Genomic DNA, 17,105 nt, shown 5'->3' on the forward strand with positions numbered 1-17,105 from the left:
GCCAGAGTTGTCCACATGCTAAAGAATAATTTACTTCTTCCCTTCACTAAATCAAACCTGTATAATAGGAACATGGTGAAATGAGGAATTGGTATTAGAGTGCTTTGTCCATTATGGATTAGAGTATATATTACTCCTGTATAAGTACCTATTTGACTATATTGTAAGTGCAAATTCATGCCTCTTTGTTCCTCGCATTTTGGACTGGCGAGTTCTTTTTTTTTTCTTTTCTTTCCTTGAAAGTCCTTGAAATGAGATAAAGTTTGGGTCATTAATCTAAGAACTGGCTCTTAGCTTGTTTTTTGAAAGATTTGAAAGCAATTCACAGACACATAGAAGTCTTCCAGTGCAGGAGGAGGCTGTTTGGCCCATCATGCCTGCACCAGCTTGTTAAATGAGCATCTTCACTTGAGTTAGGACCACTTCTGGATTTAACACCAGCCATTCTTGTTGATCTCAAGTTGTTCAATGACCATCGAAACTTGGTGATTCAATTGCTTGGAGCATATCACATGCAAATAGGATGGTCTGTTTGATTTTAAGTAAAAATAACTATAATAAAAATTGTGAAGAGTCTATAATAGTCTCCTTTTGTTTTTAAAAAACAATGGAACCTTTGGTACAGAGGTTAATTTTCCTTGTGGATTTGGGAAGATGCTGTGGTGTCAACAGATTTTTGGCTTGATTGCATTCTAAAGTATGGGTGACTTAATGTGGTGAATGTTTTACAGCTCAAACAGCTCATGGTGGTTGGCATAGATTGTTACCATGATAATGCTGCTGGGAGGAAGTCCATTGCAGGATTTGTAGCCAGTATTAATCAGTCAATAACAAGGTAAGTTCCAAGTGGAAGGTATCTTTAAAACACTTTTTAAATTTATCCTAATTAGTTACAATGAAAGCATATCCCTTCTCCATATAAAGTTGACATTTCTTCCTTAATGTTTGCATTGAAATCAGTTTAAATATGTGGGGTTTTGGAAATGTACTCATTGAGGGAAGCTGGAAGGTATTAATATACAACACAAATCAAACCTCAAGGTGAAAGTTGTTTTTTTTTTTCTTTCAGACTTTTTTTTTCCTTTTCTTTTCTCCAACCCCACTTCAGACTTTCCTATTTCCGCTTTATACAAAACTCTGCAGTTAATAACTTGGCACTTGCAGTTAGAATGAAATGAAATAGATTATGGCATTTTTTTTGTCATTCACTTGTGGGGTTTGAGCATTGTTGGCTGGGCCAGCATTTGTTGCCCTTACCAGTTGCCCTTACCAGTTGCCCTTTAAGGTGCTAGTGAGCTTCCTTCTTGAACCGTCTAAGATTAGGGAGGGAATTCCAGGATTTTGACCTGGTGATGTATTTCTAAGTCAGGATAGTGAGCAATTTGGAGAGGAACATGGAAGGGGTGGTGTTCCCTTGTATCTGATGCTCTTGTCCTTTTAGATGGCACTGGTTTAGAAGGTGCTATCTAAGCAGCTTTAGTGAGTTACTGCAGCACAACTTGTACACAGTGCTACTCCTGAGATTCAGTGATTGTAAGAGTGGATGCTTACAGATGTAGTGCCAATCAAATGGGCTATTTTGTTCTGGATAGTGTCAAGCTGCTTGTGTTGTTGGGGCTGACTCGTTCAGGCACACCCCTGACTTGTGCCTTTTAAGTTCATGAGATAGTAATAATAAGTTGTCGATAGTGGACAGGCTTTGGGGAATAAGGAGGTGAGTTACTTGCAGTATTCCTAGCCTCTGAACTGCTCTTGCAACCACTGTTTGTGGTGATTCCAGTTGAGCTTCTGGTCAATGGGAACCTTCAGGATGTTGAGAATGGAGGATTCCGTGTCCGCTGTCTTATGTGCCAGGTATGACTCCAATCAGTGGAGAGTTTGTCCCTGATACCCATCGATTCCAGTTCAGCTAGGGCTCCTTAATGCCACACTTGGTTATCAAGGTATTTCCTCACCTCCCCTCTGCAATTCAGGTCTTTTGTTCATACAAAGAACAAAAAGAACAAGGAAAATTTACAATCCAGGAACAGGCCCTTTGGCCCTCCAAGCCTGAACCAATCCAAATCCACCTTCTAAACCTGTCGCCCAATTCCTAAGCATCTGTTTCCCTGTGCTCCCCATCTAGTCATGCACCGGTCCAGACGCATCTTAAATGAAACTACCGTGCCTGCCTCTACTACCTCTGCTGGCAACACGTTCCAGGCACCCACCACCCTCTGTTTAAAATACTTGCGTGTATCCCTCTTAAACTTTTCACCTCTCACCTTGAAAGCATGACCTCTAGTTATTGAATCTTTCACCCTGGGAAAACGCTTATCTCTATCTACCCTGTCTATACCCTTCATGATTTTGTAGACCTCAATCAGGTTCCCCCTCAATCACCTTTTTTCTAATGAAAACAATCCTAACCTACTCAAGCTCTCTGGCAACATCCTCGTAAACCTTCTCGGCACCCTCTCCATTTGGTAATGTGGCGACCAGAACTGTACACAGTGTTCTAACTGCGGCCGAACCAAAGTAGTGTACAACTTTAACATGTCCTGCCAGCTCTTATACTCACTACCCCGTCCGATGAAGGCAAGCATACCATGTGCTGCCTTGGCTACCCTATCCACCGGTGCTACAACCTTTCGGGTACGATGGACCTGAACTTCCAGATCTCTCTGCTCATCAACTTTTCCCAAGGCTCTTCCGTTTACTGTATAATTAGCTTTAGAATTAGACTCCCCAAAATGTTTCACCTCACATTTGCCTGGATTGAACTCCATCTGCCACTTCTCTGCCCAACTCTCCAGTCTATCTATATTCTCCTGTATTCTTTGGTCCTCTATGCTTTCTGCTACTCTACCCATCTTTGTAATCTGCAAACTTGCTGATCATACCAACAGTGCCCTCTTCCAGATCATTTATGTATATCACAAACAACAGTGGCCTCAACACTGACCCCTGTGGAACACCACTGGTCACCTTTCTCCATTTCGAGAAACTTCCTTCATCGATCTTGGTCACTCAAAGAACTCTTGGTGAGGTACGATCTCCCCCACACAAAACCATGTTGCCTATCACTGATGAGCTCTCTCTTTTCCAAATATAAATAGATTTTATCCCTCAGTACCTTCTCCACAACTTTCCCACCATTGACGTCAGGCTCACTGATCTGTAGTTACTCGGAATATCCCTACTACCCTTGTACAGGGGCACAATATGAACAACCCTCCAGTCTTCCAGCGCCTCACCTGTGTTTAAGGATGCCACAAAGATATCTGTCAGGGCCCCAGCTAATTCCTCTCTCGCCTCCCTCAGCAATTTGGGATAGGTCCCATCTGGTCCTGGAGATATGTCCACCTTAATAACCTCTAGCCTACCCAACACATCTTCCCTACTTATGTCAACGTGATCCAGAGTAATCAAACTTCTATCACTAATCTCAACATTCATCATGTCTCTGTCCTCAGTGAACACTGTTGCAAAGTATTCATTCAGAATCTCACCCATTCTCTCAGGTTCGACACACAGCCTTCCTTCCCTATCCTTTAGTGGACCAATCCTTTCTCTAGTTACCCGCTTGCTGTTTATATAAGAATAAAAGGCTTTGGAGTTCTCCTTAATTCTGCTCGCTAAAGCTATTTCATGACCCCTTTTAGCCGGCTTGATTCTTCGTTTAAGACTTGTCCTACTCTCCCGATATTCCTCCAGGGCCCATTCTGTTCTTAGCTGCCTGGACCTTATCTGCGCTTCCCTTTTTCTCTTGGCTAGTCGGACGATTTCTCCTGTCATCCAAGGTTCACGAATCTTGCCTTTCCTATCCTTTGCTTTCAGCGGGTCATGCCGCTGTTTGAACCAAGGCTGTAATGAGGTCAGGAGCCAGGTGTCACTGAGCAAGTTATTGCTGAACAGGAGTGGCTTGATAGCACTATTGATGACTCTATCCATCTCACTACCTATGATTTGAGAATAGAGCATTGTGGCGGTAATTGGTCAGGTTGGATTTGTCCTTTTTTTTTATGTACAGGACATACCAGTGGAAACTTCCACATAGTTAGGTGCCAGTGTTATAACTCTACTGGAACAACTTGGCCAGGGGAGTGGCAAGTTCTGGAGCACTGGTCTTCAGTGCTAATTACCAGAATGTTGCCAGGGCCCATAGCCTTTGCAGTATCCAGTGTCTCCAGCTGTTTGTTGATACCACGTGGAGTGAATCGACTTGGTTGAAGACTGGTATCTGTAATGCTAGGGACCACAGGAGGAGGCTGAGATGGATCATCCTCTGTTTCTGGATTAATAATCTAGCAATAATATCACGAGGCCATCACCTCCCATCTGACCTGATGCTTTCAGGTGGAGTACCTTATTTACTGCAACCTCTAAACCAAGGAGTGGCAGATGGAGTTTAATTTAGATAGATGTGAGGTGCTGCATTTTGGAAAGGCAAATCCGGGCAGGATGTATATGCCTTAATGGTAAGGTCCTGAGGAGTGTTTCTGAACAAAGAGACCTTGGAGTGCAGGTTCATAGATACTTGAAAGTGGAATCACAGGTAGGCTGGATTGTGAAGATGATATAGATAAGCTGCAGAACTGGGCAGAAAGGTGGCAAATGGAGTTCAATGTAGCTAAGTGTGAGGTGATTCACTTTGGTAAGAGTAATAAAAAGATGGGGTACTGGGCTAATGGTCGGATACTTGGTAGTGTGGATGAGCAGAGGGATCTTGGTGTCCATGTACACAAATCTTTGAAAGTTGCCACCCAGGTAAATAGTGCAGTGAGGAAGGCATATGGCGTACTGGCTTTTATTGGTAGAGGAATTGAGTTCCGGAGTACTGAGGTCATGTTGCAGTTGTATAAGACTCTGGTGTGGCCACATCTGGAGTATTGTGTGCAGTTTTGGTCGCCATATTATAGGAAGGATGTGGAGGCACTGGAACGAGTGCAGAGGAGGTTTACCAGGATGTTGCCTGGTATGGTAGAAAGATCGTAGGAGGAAAGGCTGAGGCACTTGGGGTTGTTTTCATTGGAGAAAAGAAGGTTTAGGGGTGACTTGATAGAGGTGTACAAGATGATTAGGGGTTTAGATAGGGTCGACAGTGAGAATCTTTTTCCACGTATGGAGTCAGCTATTACAAGGGGGCATAGCTTTAAATTAAGGGGGGGTAGGTATAGGACAGATGTTAGGGGTAGGTTCTTTACTCAGCGAGTCGTGAGTTCATGGAATGCCCTGCCAGTAGCAGTGGTGGACTCTCCCTCATTATGGGCATTTAAGCGGGCATTGGATAGGTATATGGAGGATAGTGGGCAAGTGTAGGTTGGGTGGGCTTGGATCGGCGCAACATCGAGGGCCGAAAGGCCTGTACTGCGCTGTATTCTTCTATGTTCTATATTTGGTATGCTTGCCTTTATTGGTCAGTGCATTGAGTATAGGAATCGGGAGGTCACATTGTGGCTGTACAGGACATTGGTTAGGCCAGTTTTGGAATACTGTGTTTAATTCTAGTCTCCCAGCCATAGGCAAGATGTCGTGAACCCTAAAAGGGTTCAGCAAAGATGTTGCCAGGGTTTGAATTGTAGGAGAGGCTTAATATACTGGGGCTATTTCCCTAGAGCATCGACGGCTAAGGGATGACCTTTATAGAAGTTCATAAAATCATGGGCATGGATAGGGTGAACTATCAGTGTCTTTTCTCCAGGGTTGGGGGGAGTCCAAAACTAGAGGGCATAGGTTTAAGATAAGAGGTGAAAGATTTAAAAGGGACCTAAGGGTCAACTTGCTCACGCAGAGGGTGGTGCATGTATGGAACAAGCTGCCAGAGTTAGTGGTCAAGCTGGTTACAATTACAACATTTTAAAAGGAATCAGAATAGATACATTAAATAAGAGAGGTTTAGAGGGATATAGGCCAAATGCTAGCAATAAGACTAGCTTAATTTAGGATATCTGGTCAGCATGGATGAGTTGAACCAACTAATCTGTTTCCATACTGTACATCTGACTCTAAATTCTCTGCTAAATATGCCATGTTCTGAAGGTTGGTTGATGAAGTAAGCAGTTAGTACTTAAACAATCGTGCAGTTTTTAATCTGATGTTTTTAGTGTTTAGTTCTAAGATTGTAATTTCTTACAAATAGTCTCGTCTGTTCAGCAAGTTATTTTGACTATGGCACATGATTTGTTCATTTCAGGGTCTTTGGCAGTTTGAAATAAAAGTTTCTGTGAAGTTGGCCTAGCTGCAAACAACATTCTAGGATGGCATAGCAACCAAAATCTGAAATGTTGTGAGGTTGCAGAAATGCTGATGGGAGTTTAGCTCTGTTCTCCTGTACTGAGCAGAATTTTCTACACTGGAATAAAATTGTCAGTTTGCCTGACTTGTCGATTAGTCAACATTTAAAAGCTAGAAATTAAACTAAAGGAAAATCTTAAGCTTTTAGTAGGAAGTAGATCTGTGGAATTGCTGTATGCATACAATTTGAAGAAATTATGCAGCAGAGTTTAACTGGAATATTTGCTTTACACAGTTTAGGAGATTTTTATTTTAATTTCGATTTTTTTTTAAACCTCTACACACTCATTGCTAAATATGAATTTAAATGTCAATCTTGTGTGAAGGATTGCATCACCAACTTTTCACATAATAAAGTTGAAGAATAATAACTAATGTGGTCTTTGACCAGGTGGTTTTCTCGCTGCATCTTGCAAGAGCGTGGACAAGAACTTGTAGATGGATTAAAAGTTTGTTTACAAGGTAGGTCGATGCTTGAATTGAATAAAGATGTTCTATACTTACACATGAAATGTCTTTAAGTGTATTACCAGCAGATGGGAATGCAGGACATCACATCCCCAGGATGAAACCTGGCTTAATAAACCATCTATTGTTTCAGCGGTTTTTTTTTCCAGAGTCTGATAGTCATTAAACATTTTTCCAAAAGGCTGCCAATTTACTTTGAGGAAAAGAACATCAAAGGTTATTACATGCAAGGAAAGCAAAACCACCAACAATTCTATACTGTATAAGAGCTATTTGAGACCGTTTTCTTTCATGCATCAAAAAAAAGTATTCTCAAGTTGACAGACACTCAGACATCTGTGAAGGGTCACCATATTTCCCACTTTAAAGTTCCTTAATCAGTGGGCACAACTACGCTTAGCTAATCTGTGCATTCACTCTGCTGTCGTCTTCATGAGACTGTTAAAGAAACGGTTAACTCGGATTACTTACTCCTTTTAACAAAGTATTCTTTTAGGCTCATGCATTTGACAGCCTTATAGTATACCCTCATTTCTGGCACCTTTTGTTTTAAAGCCTGGATATTGAGACAATTATAGTGAAGCTTGGTATTCATCATTGTTGCTCCTTTTAAAGCAAATGTGTGACTGCATGTGAGCAGTTGAGTGCAGAAATTAAGCTGATGCTGCTGTTAATAGAACATAGAAAAGTACAGCACAGAACAGGCCCTTTGGCCCACGATGTTGTCGAGATTTAATCCTAATGTAAAATATAGTAACTTAACCTACGCTCCCCTCAACTCACTGCTATCCATGTGATTGTCCAGCAGTTGCTTAACTGTCCCCAATGACTCCGCTTCCACCACCACCGCTGGCAATGCATTCCATGCATTCACAACTCTGAGTAAAGAACCTACCTCTAATGTCTCCTTTATACCTTCCTTCTAATAGCTTCAAACTATGACCCCTCCTGCCAGTCAATCCTGCCCTGGGGAAAAGTCTCTGGCTATTGAGTCTGTCTATTTGTCTCATTATTTTGTACACCTCGATCAGGTCTCCTCTCTTACTACTCCTCTCCAGAGAGAAAAGTCCAAGCTTTTCAACCTTTCTTCATAAGATAAGCCCTCCAGTCCAGGCGGCATCCTGGTAAACCTTCTTTGCACCCTCTTCAAAGCCCTCTATCTTTCCTATAGTAGGGCAACCAGAACTGGACACAATATTCCAAGTGTGGTCTCACCAAGGACTTGTAGAGCAGTAGCAAAACCTCGTGGCTCTTGAACTCGATCCCCCTGTTAATGAAAGCCAAAATACCATATGCTTTCTGAACAACCCTATCCATTTGGGTGGCAACTTTGAGAGATCTATGAACTTGCACATCCAGATCCCTCTGTTCCTCCATACTGCCAAGAATCCTGTCTTTGATCCTGTATTCAGCAGTTGAGTTAGACCTTCTAAAATGCATCACTTCACATTTATCCAGGTTGAACTCCATTTGCCATTTTTTCAGCCCAGTGCTGCAGCCTGCAGTAGCCCTCTATACTAATGATGACACCTCCAACCTTTGTGTCATCTGCAAATTTACTAACCCACCTCCTCATCCAAGTCGTTTCTAAAAACTGCAAAGAGTAGAGGCCCAAGAACAGAGCCCTGTGGGACCCCACTCAACACTGACCCCAGGCAGAATACTTTCCATCTACAACCACTCTCTGCCTTCTGTCAGCCAGCCAATTCTGAATCCAGGTAGCCAAATCTCCCTGTATCCCAAACTTTATGAATGAGCCTACCATGGGGAACCCTATCAAATGCCTTGCTAAAGTCCACACACACCACATCCACTGCTCGACCTTCTTCGACTTGTCTTGTCACCTCCTCAAAGAACTCAATAAGATTTGTGAGGCATGACCTGCCCCTCTCAAAGCCATGCTGACTACCTTTAATTACACTGTGCTTTGCCAAATAGTCAAACATCCTATCCCTCCGAATTCTTTCCAAAACTTTGCTGACTACAGACTGACTGGTCTGTAATTGCCAGAGATTTTCCTATTCCCCTTCTTGAAAAGAGGAACAATATTCACCTCCCACCAATCCTCCATACGACTCCCGTGGAGAGTGAGGAAGCAAAGATCTTCGCCAGCAGCTTAGCAACCTCCTTTCTCACTTCCCGGAGCAGCCTAGGATAAATCTGGTCTGGCCTGGGGACTCATCAATTTTAATATTTGCCAAAACTTCCAGCAGCAACTTCCTCAGTCTTGATCTGGTCAAGCCTGTATCCCAGCTTTTCAAAGTTCTCATTCACAACAAGGTCCCTTTCCTTAGTGAAAAGCAAGTTTAAAAAAAACTTATTTAGGGTAGCAGCGAATTACTGCGGATGCTGAAATCTGAAACCAAAAGGGAAAATGCTGGAAAATCTCAGCAGGTCTGGCAGCATCTATGAGAGAAAAGAGCTGACATTTCGAGTCTAACTGACCCTTTGTCAAAATTTATTTATTCCCCTATCTGCTCAGACTCCATGCACAAGGTCCCTATGCTACGCCTGACCGGCCCTACCTTCTCCCTGATCATTCTCTTCTTATTCCTCATGTATGAATAAAATAGAACATAGAACAATACAGCACAGAACAGGTCCTTCGGCCCACGATGTTGTGCCGAACATTTGTCCTAGCTTAAGCACCCATCCATGTACCTATCCAATTGCCACTTAAAGGTCGCCAATGATTCTGACTCTGCCACTCCCACAGGCAGCGCATTCCATGCCCCCACCACTCTCTGGGTAAAGAACCTACCCCTGACATCCCCCCTATACCCTCCACCTTTCACCTTAAATTTATGTCCCCTTGTAACACTCTGTTGTACCCGGGGGAAAAAGTTTCTGACTGTCTACTCTATCTATTCCTCTGATCATCTTATAAACCTCTATCAGGTCACCCTTCATCCTTCGCCGTTCCAATGAGAAAAGGTCTAGCACTCTCGACCTATCCTCGTACGACCTATTCTCCATTCCTGGTAAATCTTCCCTGCACCCTCTCCAAAGTTTCCACATCTTTCCTAAAGTGAGGCGACCAGAACTGCACACAGTACTCCAAATGTTGCCTAACCAAGGTCCTGTACAGCTGCAACATCACTTTACGACTCTTGAATTCAATCCCTCTGCTAATGAACGCTAATACACCATAGGGCTTCTTACAAGCTCTATCCACCTGAGCCTCATTCCTGAAGAAGGCCTTGTGCCCGAAACATCGATTCTCCTGTTCCTTGGATGCTGCCTGACCTGCTGCGCTTTTCCAGCAACACATTTTCAGCTCTGATCTCCAGCATCTGCAGCCCTCACTTTCTCCTATCCACCTGAGTGGCAACTTTCAAAGATCTATGAACATAGACCCCAAGATCCCTCTGCTCCTCCACCTTACTAAGAACCCTACCGTTAACCCTGTATTCCGCATTCTTATTTGTCCTTCCAAAATGGACAACCTCACACTTGACAGGGTTAAACTCCATCTGCCACTCCTCAGCCCAGCTCTGCATCATATCTAAGTCCCTTTGCAGCCGACAACAGCCCTCCTCGCTATTCACAACTCCACCAATCTTCGTATCATCTGCAAATTTACTGACCCACCCTTTGACTCCCTCTTCCAAGTCATTAATAAAAATTACACAGCAGAGGACCCAGAACTGATCCCTGCGAACTCCACTTGTAACTGGGCTCCAGGCTGAATATTTACCATCTACCACCACTCTCTGACATTGACCGGTTAGCCAGTTTTCTATCCAACTGGCCAAATTTCCCTCTATCCCATGCCTCCTGACTTTCGGCATAAGCCTACCATGGGGAACCTTATCAAATGCCTTACTAAAATCCATGTACACTACATCCACTGCTCTACCCTCATCTACATGCTTGGTCACCCCCTCAAAGAATTCAATAAGACTTGTAAGGCAAGACCTACCCTTCACAAATCCATGCTGGCTGTCCCTAATCAAGCAGTCTTTCCAGATATTCATAAATCCTATCCCTCAGTACCCTTTCCATTACTTTGCCGACCACCGAAGTAAGACTAACTGGCCTGTAATTCCCCGGGTTATCCCTATTCCCTTTTTTGAACAAGTGCTTTTGGTTTCTCCCTAATCCCTCCTGCCAAGCCTTTCTAGTGCCCCCTCCTGGCTCTCCTCAGTCCATTTCCGAGCTCCTTTCTAGTACGCTTGTAGTTCTCTAAAGCTGTGCTAGATCATTGCTTCCCCCACCTTATGTAAACTGCCGCCTTCCTTTTGACGAGAAGCTCATCTGTTCTGGTCATCTAAGGTTCCTTAATCTTACTCCTTCTTACCTGTCTCAGAGGAACAAATTTGTGCATCACTCTCAACAACTGCTCCTTAAAGTAGTCTCCACATGTCTGCTGTGCCCTTTCTGTGGAACAATTGCTCTCAATCTGTACTTCTGAACTCCTGCCTGATAATTTCCATTTCCACAATTAACTATGATGCTACTTTCCCTCAGTAACTGCTCCTTTCTCTCTCTAAGGCTATGGTAAAAATGAGGCAGTTGTGATCACTGTCAAAGTGTTGTCCCACTGCGAGATCTGACATCTGTCCTGGCTCATTGCTGAGTGCCAAATCCAAAATGACCTCTCCCCTCGTCGATCTGTCTACGTACTAAGGAAACCCTCCTGAACACACCTGACAAAAATGGCTCCATCCAAACCATCTGCACTAAGGAGGTTCACTAACCTATCTACCTGCGACTCCACTTCCAAGGAACTATGAACCTGCACTCTCTTGTTTCTTTGTTCAGCAACAGTTCCCAGGACTTTATTAAGTGTACAAGTCCTGCCCTGATTTGCCTTCCAAAATGCAGAATCTCCCATTTATGTAACTTAAACTCCATTTGCCACTCCTCGGCCCACTGGCCCACTTTTGTTATTAAGATTAGATTCGCTACAGTGTGGAAACAGACCCTGCGGCCCAACAAGTCCACACTGACCCTCCGAAGAGTAATCCACCCAGACTCCTTTCCCTCTGACTAATGCACTTAACACTATGGACACTTTAGCATGGCCAATTCACCTGACCTGCACATCTTTGGAATGTGGGAGGAAACCGGAGTAGCTGAAGGAAACCCAAGCAGTCACGGGGAGAATGTGCAAACTCCACACAGTCGCTTGAGGCTGGAATTGAATCTGGGTGCCTGGTTGTGAGGAAGCCGTGCTAACCACTGAGCCACCGTGCCACCCCCTGTTCAAGATCCTGTTGTTCTGAGGTAACCTTCTTCACTGTCCACTACACCTTCAATTTTGGTGTCATCTACAAATTTACTAACTATACCTCCTATGTTCACACCCAAATCATTTATATAAATGGCGAAAAGCACTAGACCCAACACCGAACCTTGTCGCACACCACTGGTCACAAACCTCCAGTCTGTAAAGTAACCCTCAAACACCACCCTCTGTCTTCTACCTTTGAGCCAGTTCTGTATCCAAACAGCTAGTTCTCCTTGTATTCTATGAGATCTAACCTTGCTAACCAGGCTCCCATGAGGAACCTTGTTGAATGCCTTACTGAAGTCCATATAGATCATGTGGACTGCCCTCATCAATCCTCTTCTTTATTTCTTGAAAAAACTCAATCAAGTTTGTGAGACATGATTTCCCCCAAAGCATGCTGACTATCCCTCATCAGATTTTGCCATTCCAAAAACATGTAAATCTTGTCTGTACAAATACATGTAAATACAAACTTACTCAAAACAAATCGTTAACATGTAAATCCTGTCCCTCAGGACCCCCTCCAACAACTTACCCACCACCGATGTCAGGTTTACCAGTCTATAGTTCCCTGGCTTTTCCTTACCACCTTTCTTAAACAGTGGCACCATGTTAGCCACCCTCCAGTCTTCCAGCACCTCGCCTGTGACTATCGATGATACAAATATCTCAGCAAGAGGCCCAGCAATAACTTCCCTAGCTTCCCACAAAATTCTAGGTTACACCTGATCAGGTCCTGCAGATTTATTCACTTTTATGTGTTTTAAGACATCCAGCACCATCTCCTCTGTAATATGGACATTTTAAGGTGCCACCATCTACTTCCTCACATTCTGTCTTCCATGACCTCTTCCACAGTAGACACTGATGCAACATACTTGTTTAGTATCTCCCCAAATGATTTGAGTATTGATGAAAGGTTAAAACATTTTTGATTTGTTTCATCATTTCTTATTAAGCAAAGCATCACATTAGCAGATCTTAGTACAGATGGCGAAGCAGGAACACAGACTGAGTGGGAGAAAATTGCCCGCAAAGATCTAGTGATTCCATGTGTCCAAAGATATGCTGTCATCACGTAGGGTTTGGTGTTCCAGTCCGCTCATATCACTAACTCAGTTTGGGCGGGCGGGGAGAAAACAGGTCTGGACATTACCAAATCCCTTCAGTAATTTTTCAAAAGGAACAACTGGGAACAGGTAGCAAAATACCAACATTTTAAAAAGTAAAATGGTTATTATTTTATATTCAATGTTAAATTATTTCAAGACCATTAATAACGCACTTTAATGTTAATTATTGATTAGTGTTAAAATCGAATTACATCTTACTCAAGGGAACATAACTTTAGAATTTTAACACTAACAGTCTTGTAAATTATGCCAGATCGGTCATTTCTAATAGGTTTGGAGAAATCTCAACAGTACAGCTTCTAAAGCAGCCGAGAGGTGTGAGGGAGGAGTAAAAGAATTCTGGGAAGTTTTTAGGTGGGTGAGCTCTAAACCAGAGACTTTACACCGTAGGGTCTCCCTCTAACCTTACTAAGAGTCTGTAAACTAGTTAAGTTTTCAGATTTGTTTTTTCTTCTCTCGCCTTGTTTAGTTGTGCGGGCTATCAGAGTAGAGGGATATGGATGTTATGGCAGTTGCATGTTCCTCCTGCAGAATGTGGCAGGTGAGAGACACTTCACATGTCTCTGCTGACTACATCTGCGGGATGTGCACTCAACTCCAGCTCATCAAAAACAGAGTTGGGGAACTGGAGCTGGAGCAGGGTGAACTACAGATCATCCGGGAGGCTGGGGGGAAATTGAGAGGATGTACAGGGAGGTGGTCACTCCCCAGACACAGGGTAAGGAGTCAAACCAAATTCATTCATTGAATCAAATGTTATTTGGTGATCGTGACCACAACTGCCTCACATTTAGCATAGCCTTGGAGAGTGAAAGGAGCAGTTACAGAGGAAAGATATTTAATTGGGGAAAAAGAAATTATGACGCTATCAGACAGAAGTTGGGAAGTACAGACTGGGAGCAATTGTTCCACAGAAAGGGTACAGCAGACATGTGGAGACTGTTTAATGAGCAGTTGTTGCGAGTGATGCACAAATTTGTCCCTCTGAGACAGGAAAGAAGGGGTAAGATTAAGGAACCTTGGATGACGAGAATAGAGGAAATTCTCGTCAAAAGGAAGAAGGCAGCTTACGCAAGGTGGAGGAAGCAAGGATCTAGCACACCTTTCGAGGATTACAGGCTTGCTAGAAAGGAGCTCAGAAATGGACTGAGGAGAGCCAGGAGCGGGCACAAAAGGTTTGGCAAGAAGGATTAGGGAGAACCCAAAGGCATTTTACTCATACGTGAGGAATAAGAGAATGATCAGGGAGAAGGTAGGGCCGATAAGGGATAGTGGAGGGAACTTGTGTGTGGAATCTGAGCAGATAGGGGAAGCCCTAAATGAGTACTTTTTTTTTTGCTTCGGTTTTCATCGAGGAAAGGGAACTTGTTGTAAACGAAAACTTAGAGGAGCTGGGATACAGTCTTGACCAGATCAAGATTGATTAAGTTGATGTGCTAGAAAGTTTGGAAAACATCAAGATTGACAAGTCCCCAGGGCCAGACCAGATTTATCCTAGGTTGCTCTGGGAAGCGAGAAAGGACGTTGCTAAGCCGCTGGCGAGGATATTTGCCTCCTCACTCTCCACGGGAGGAGTACCACACTGTAAGTAATCTAATCTAATCTACCAGAGAATTGGAGGGAGGTGAATGTTGTTCCTCTTTTCAAGAAGGGTAATAGGGAAATCCCTGGCAATTACAGACCAGTCAGTCTTACGTCTGTAGTCAGCAAAGTTTTGGAAAGAATTCTGAGGGATAGGATTTATGACTATTTGGAAAAGCATAGTGTGATTAAAGGCAGTCAGCATGGCTTTGAGAAGGGCAGGTCATGCCTCACAAATCTTAAGTTCTTATCAAGTCGACGAAGGTCGAGCAGTGGGTGTGGTGTATATGGACGTGACAAGGCAAGTCGACGAAGGTAGAGCAGTGGAGGCTGGTACAGTTACAACATTTAAAAGACCTCTAGATGGGTATATGAATAGGAAGAGTTTCGAGGGATATGGGCCAAGTGCTGGCAAATGGGACTGGTAGAGTTAGGATATCTGGCTGGTATGGGCAAGTTGGACTGAAGGGTCTGTTTCCATGCTGTACGTCTATTTGGATCATACATTAGGCACAACATTTGATTCGCTTAAATGCAAATTTATGGATTGTCCACAAGTAAAATCGTGTGCAATTTTGAAGTTCAGTCAATTTTTTAAGTGAGATGGTGTTAACAGTAAGTTTGCTTAAATTTTCTTTGGGACAATTAAATGTATTCTACCTGTAAGTTAATTAATTAATATTACTTCATTTGTTGAACTTTGATTTCCTCAGCTGCTTTGAAAACATGGCATGCTCACAATAAGTGCCTGCCTGGTCGTATCATTGTGTACCGTGATGGAGTTGGTGATGGACAGCTGAACACTGTCGTAAATTATGAGGTTCCACAGCTGCTAGATTGTTTGAAATACCTGACTGACTACAAGTGAGTTGTGCAAATTCTAAAACTCCTAAAAAGTACAATTTTTATCTGTTGGTACCTCTAACAAGTGTTTCTTTTTCAGTCCAAAGCTGTCAGTAATTGTTGTAAAGAAGCGTGTTAATGCAAGGTTTTTTTCACAAGCTGGTGGAAGATTACAGAACCCACCTCCTGGCACTGTCATTGACACAGATGTCACACGACCAGAATGGTAAAGTATTGTTAAACGTTTTGAGCATAATTTTTGACTCGCTTATTGGATTTTAAACATTTGACTCTTAACTGTCTGCTTTTCTTGGGTCAGGTATGACTTCTATATAGTCAGTCAGTCAGTGAAGGTTGGTACAGTTACACCGACACACTACAATGTAGTGTATGACAGCAGCAACTTGAAACCAGATTACATGCAGCGACTAACCTACAAGCTGTGCCACATGTATTACAATTGGCCGGTGAGTGAGATAATCTCCTCTTTCATTTAATAGAACTGATCATGCTGGAGGCTTGACTCTTCCAACGTTTTCAAAGTAGTTCTACCTTAAATCTAAATTAAATGCTGTTCAATCTTCCAACTGCCAGATTTTTGAGGCTACTGTTCACCAAAGGGGGAGACACTACAAACTGAGTTGAAACTGGACTGTCTGCTTATATTCTGCAAATCTTAACATCCATTTATCACAAAAGATTTGAATTGTAGTTTCTTGATGAACAATTGAACATTGAGCCATGTATTTTAGTTTTGAACCCTGCTGTTGTCGTAATCATTCATTCTACCCCTCAAATATCTTTAGCTGATGTTTGTTGAGAACATGTATGCAGTTAGAAGTTATTGGCAAGATCAAAGATTTTTTTAGAAAATGTAAAAAGGAAAAGACAAGTTTACTTCAAACTATATATTAAATTAATTCAGAAAAATTGGGCCAGAATATGTAGTTCGAAATTGAAATAGAAAGTAAATTTAAGGGTCTCTTAGACAGCTGTTTGTTTTATGTTTGAATAATATGCTAGGCAGAGTTGAGGCCAAGCATTGATTGATTGTTTCTAATACTATGCCACTTAGACTGCTTTACACAAGTGAACATTTCCTGAATGAATTTCAACATTGCTTTTCTTAATAAAGTTGTTCAGCTAGAAAACTCCCAATTAGAATTATAGAATCATATCTTGAGTGGTTTCGAATATTGGTTACATAGTTTATTAAATTTCTACTTACTTTGTCTTAACACATTTAATACAGGGATGATGAAAAATATTGTCTTATTTGAAACTGTCTTCCTCAAAAGTAGTCCAAGTTGTGTTTTTGAATATTTTTAAGGCAGAGGTAGATAGATTTTTGGCAAGTAGGTGGCTAAAGGGTTTTGGGAGCAGGGTAGGAATGCTTTCTAATCAGATCAGCCTGTGAAATCAAATGAGAGCAGGCTTGAGGGGCTGCTGGCCTACTCCTAATTTGCATTAATTTTTAAACTCTCCTTTAGGTGGTTATGAAGGGATGGGTAGCACTTTCTTGCACTTCAAAAAGTGAATGACTACATTTCATACAAAATAAGTATTGA

At 42.5% G+C, this 17,105-nt stretch overlaps 1 protein-coding gene across 2 annotated transcripts in view; it reads left to right on the forward strand.

Annotated features, from left to right (window-relative positions):
• The window catches only part of piwil1 (piwi-like RNA-mediated gene silencing 1), a 49,869-nt gene that overhangs the window by 28,994 nt on the left and 3,770 nt on the right, over positions 1-17,105 (forward strand). For both annotated transcript variants that reach the window (XM_087999848.1, XM_087999849.1), the window contains 5 exons: positions 732-835; positions 6,668-6,738; positions 15,408-15,558; positions 15,638-15,763; positions 15,857-16,004. In XM_087999848.1, coding sequence (XP_087855974.1) covers positions 732-835; positions 6,668-6,738; positions 15,408-15,558; positions 15,638-15,763; positions 15,857-16,004 — 600 coding nt within the window. The remainder of the gene's footprint in view (positions 1-731; positions 836-6,667; positions 6,739-15,407; positions 15,559-15,637; positions 15,764-15,856; positions 16,005-17,105) is intronic.

Source organism: Chiloscyllium plagiosum, unplaced genomic scaffold (genome assembly GCF_037043375.1).
Source record: "Chiloscyllium plagiosum isolate Xiang-an unplaced genomic scaffold, Cpla_swu_hap1 HiC_scaffold_24, whole genome shotgun sequence".
Classification (NCBI taxonomy): domain Eukaryota; kingdom Metazoa; phylum Chordata; class Chondrichthyes; order Orectolobiformes; family Hemiscylliidae; genus Chiloscyllium; species Chiloscyllium plagiosum.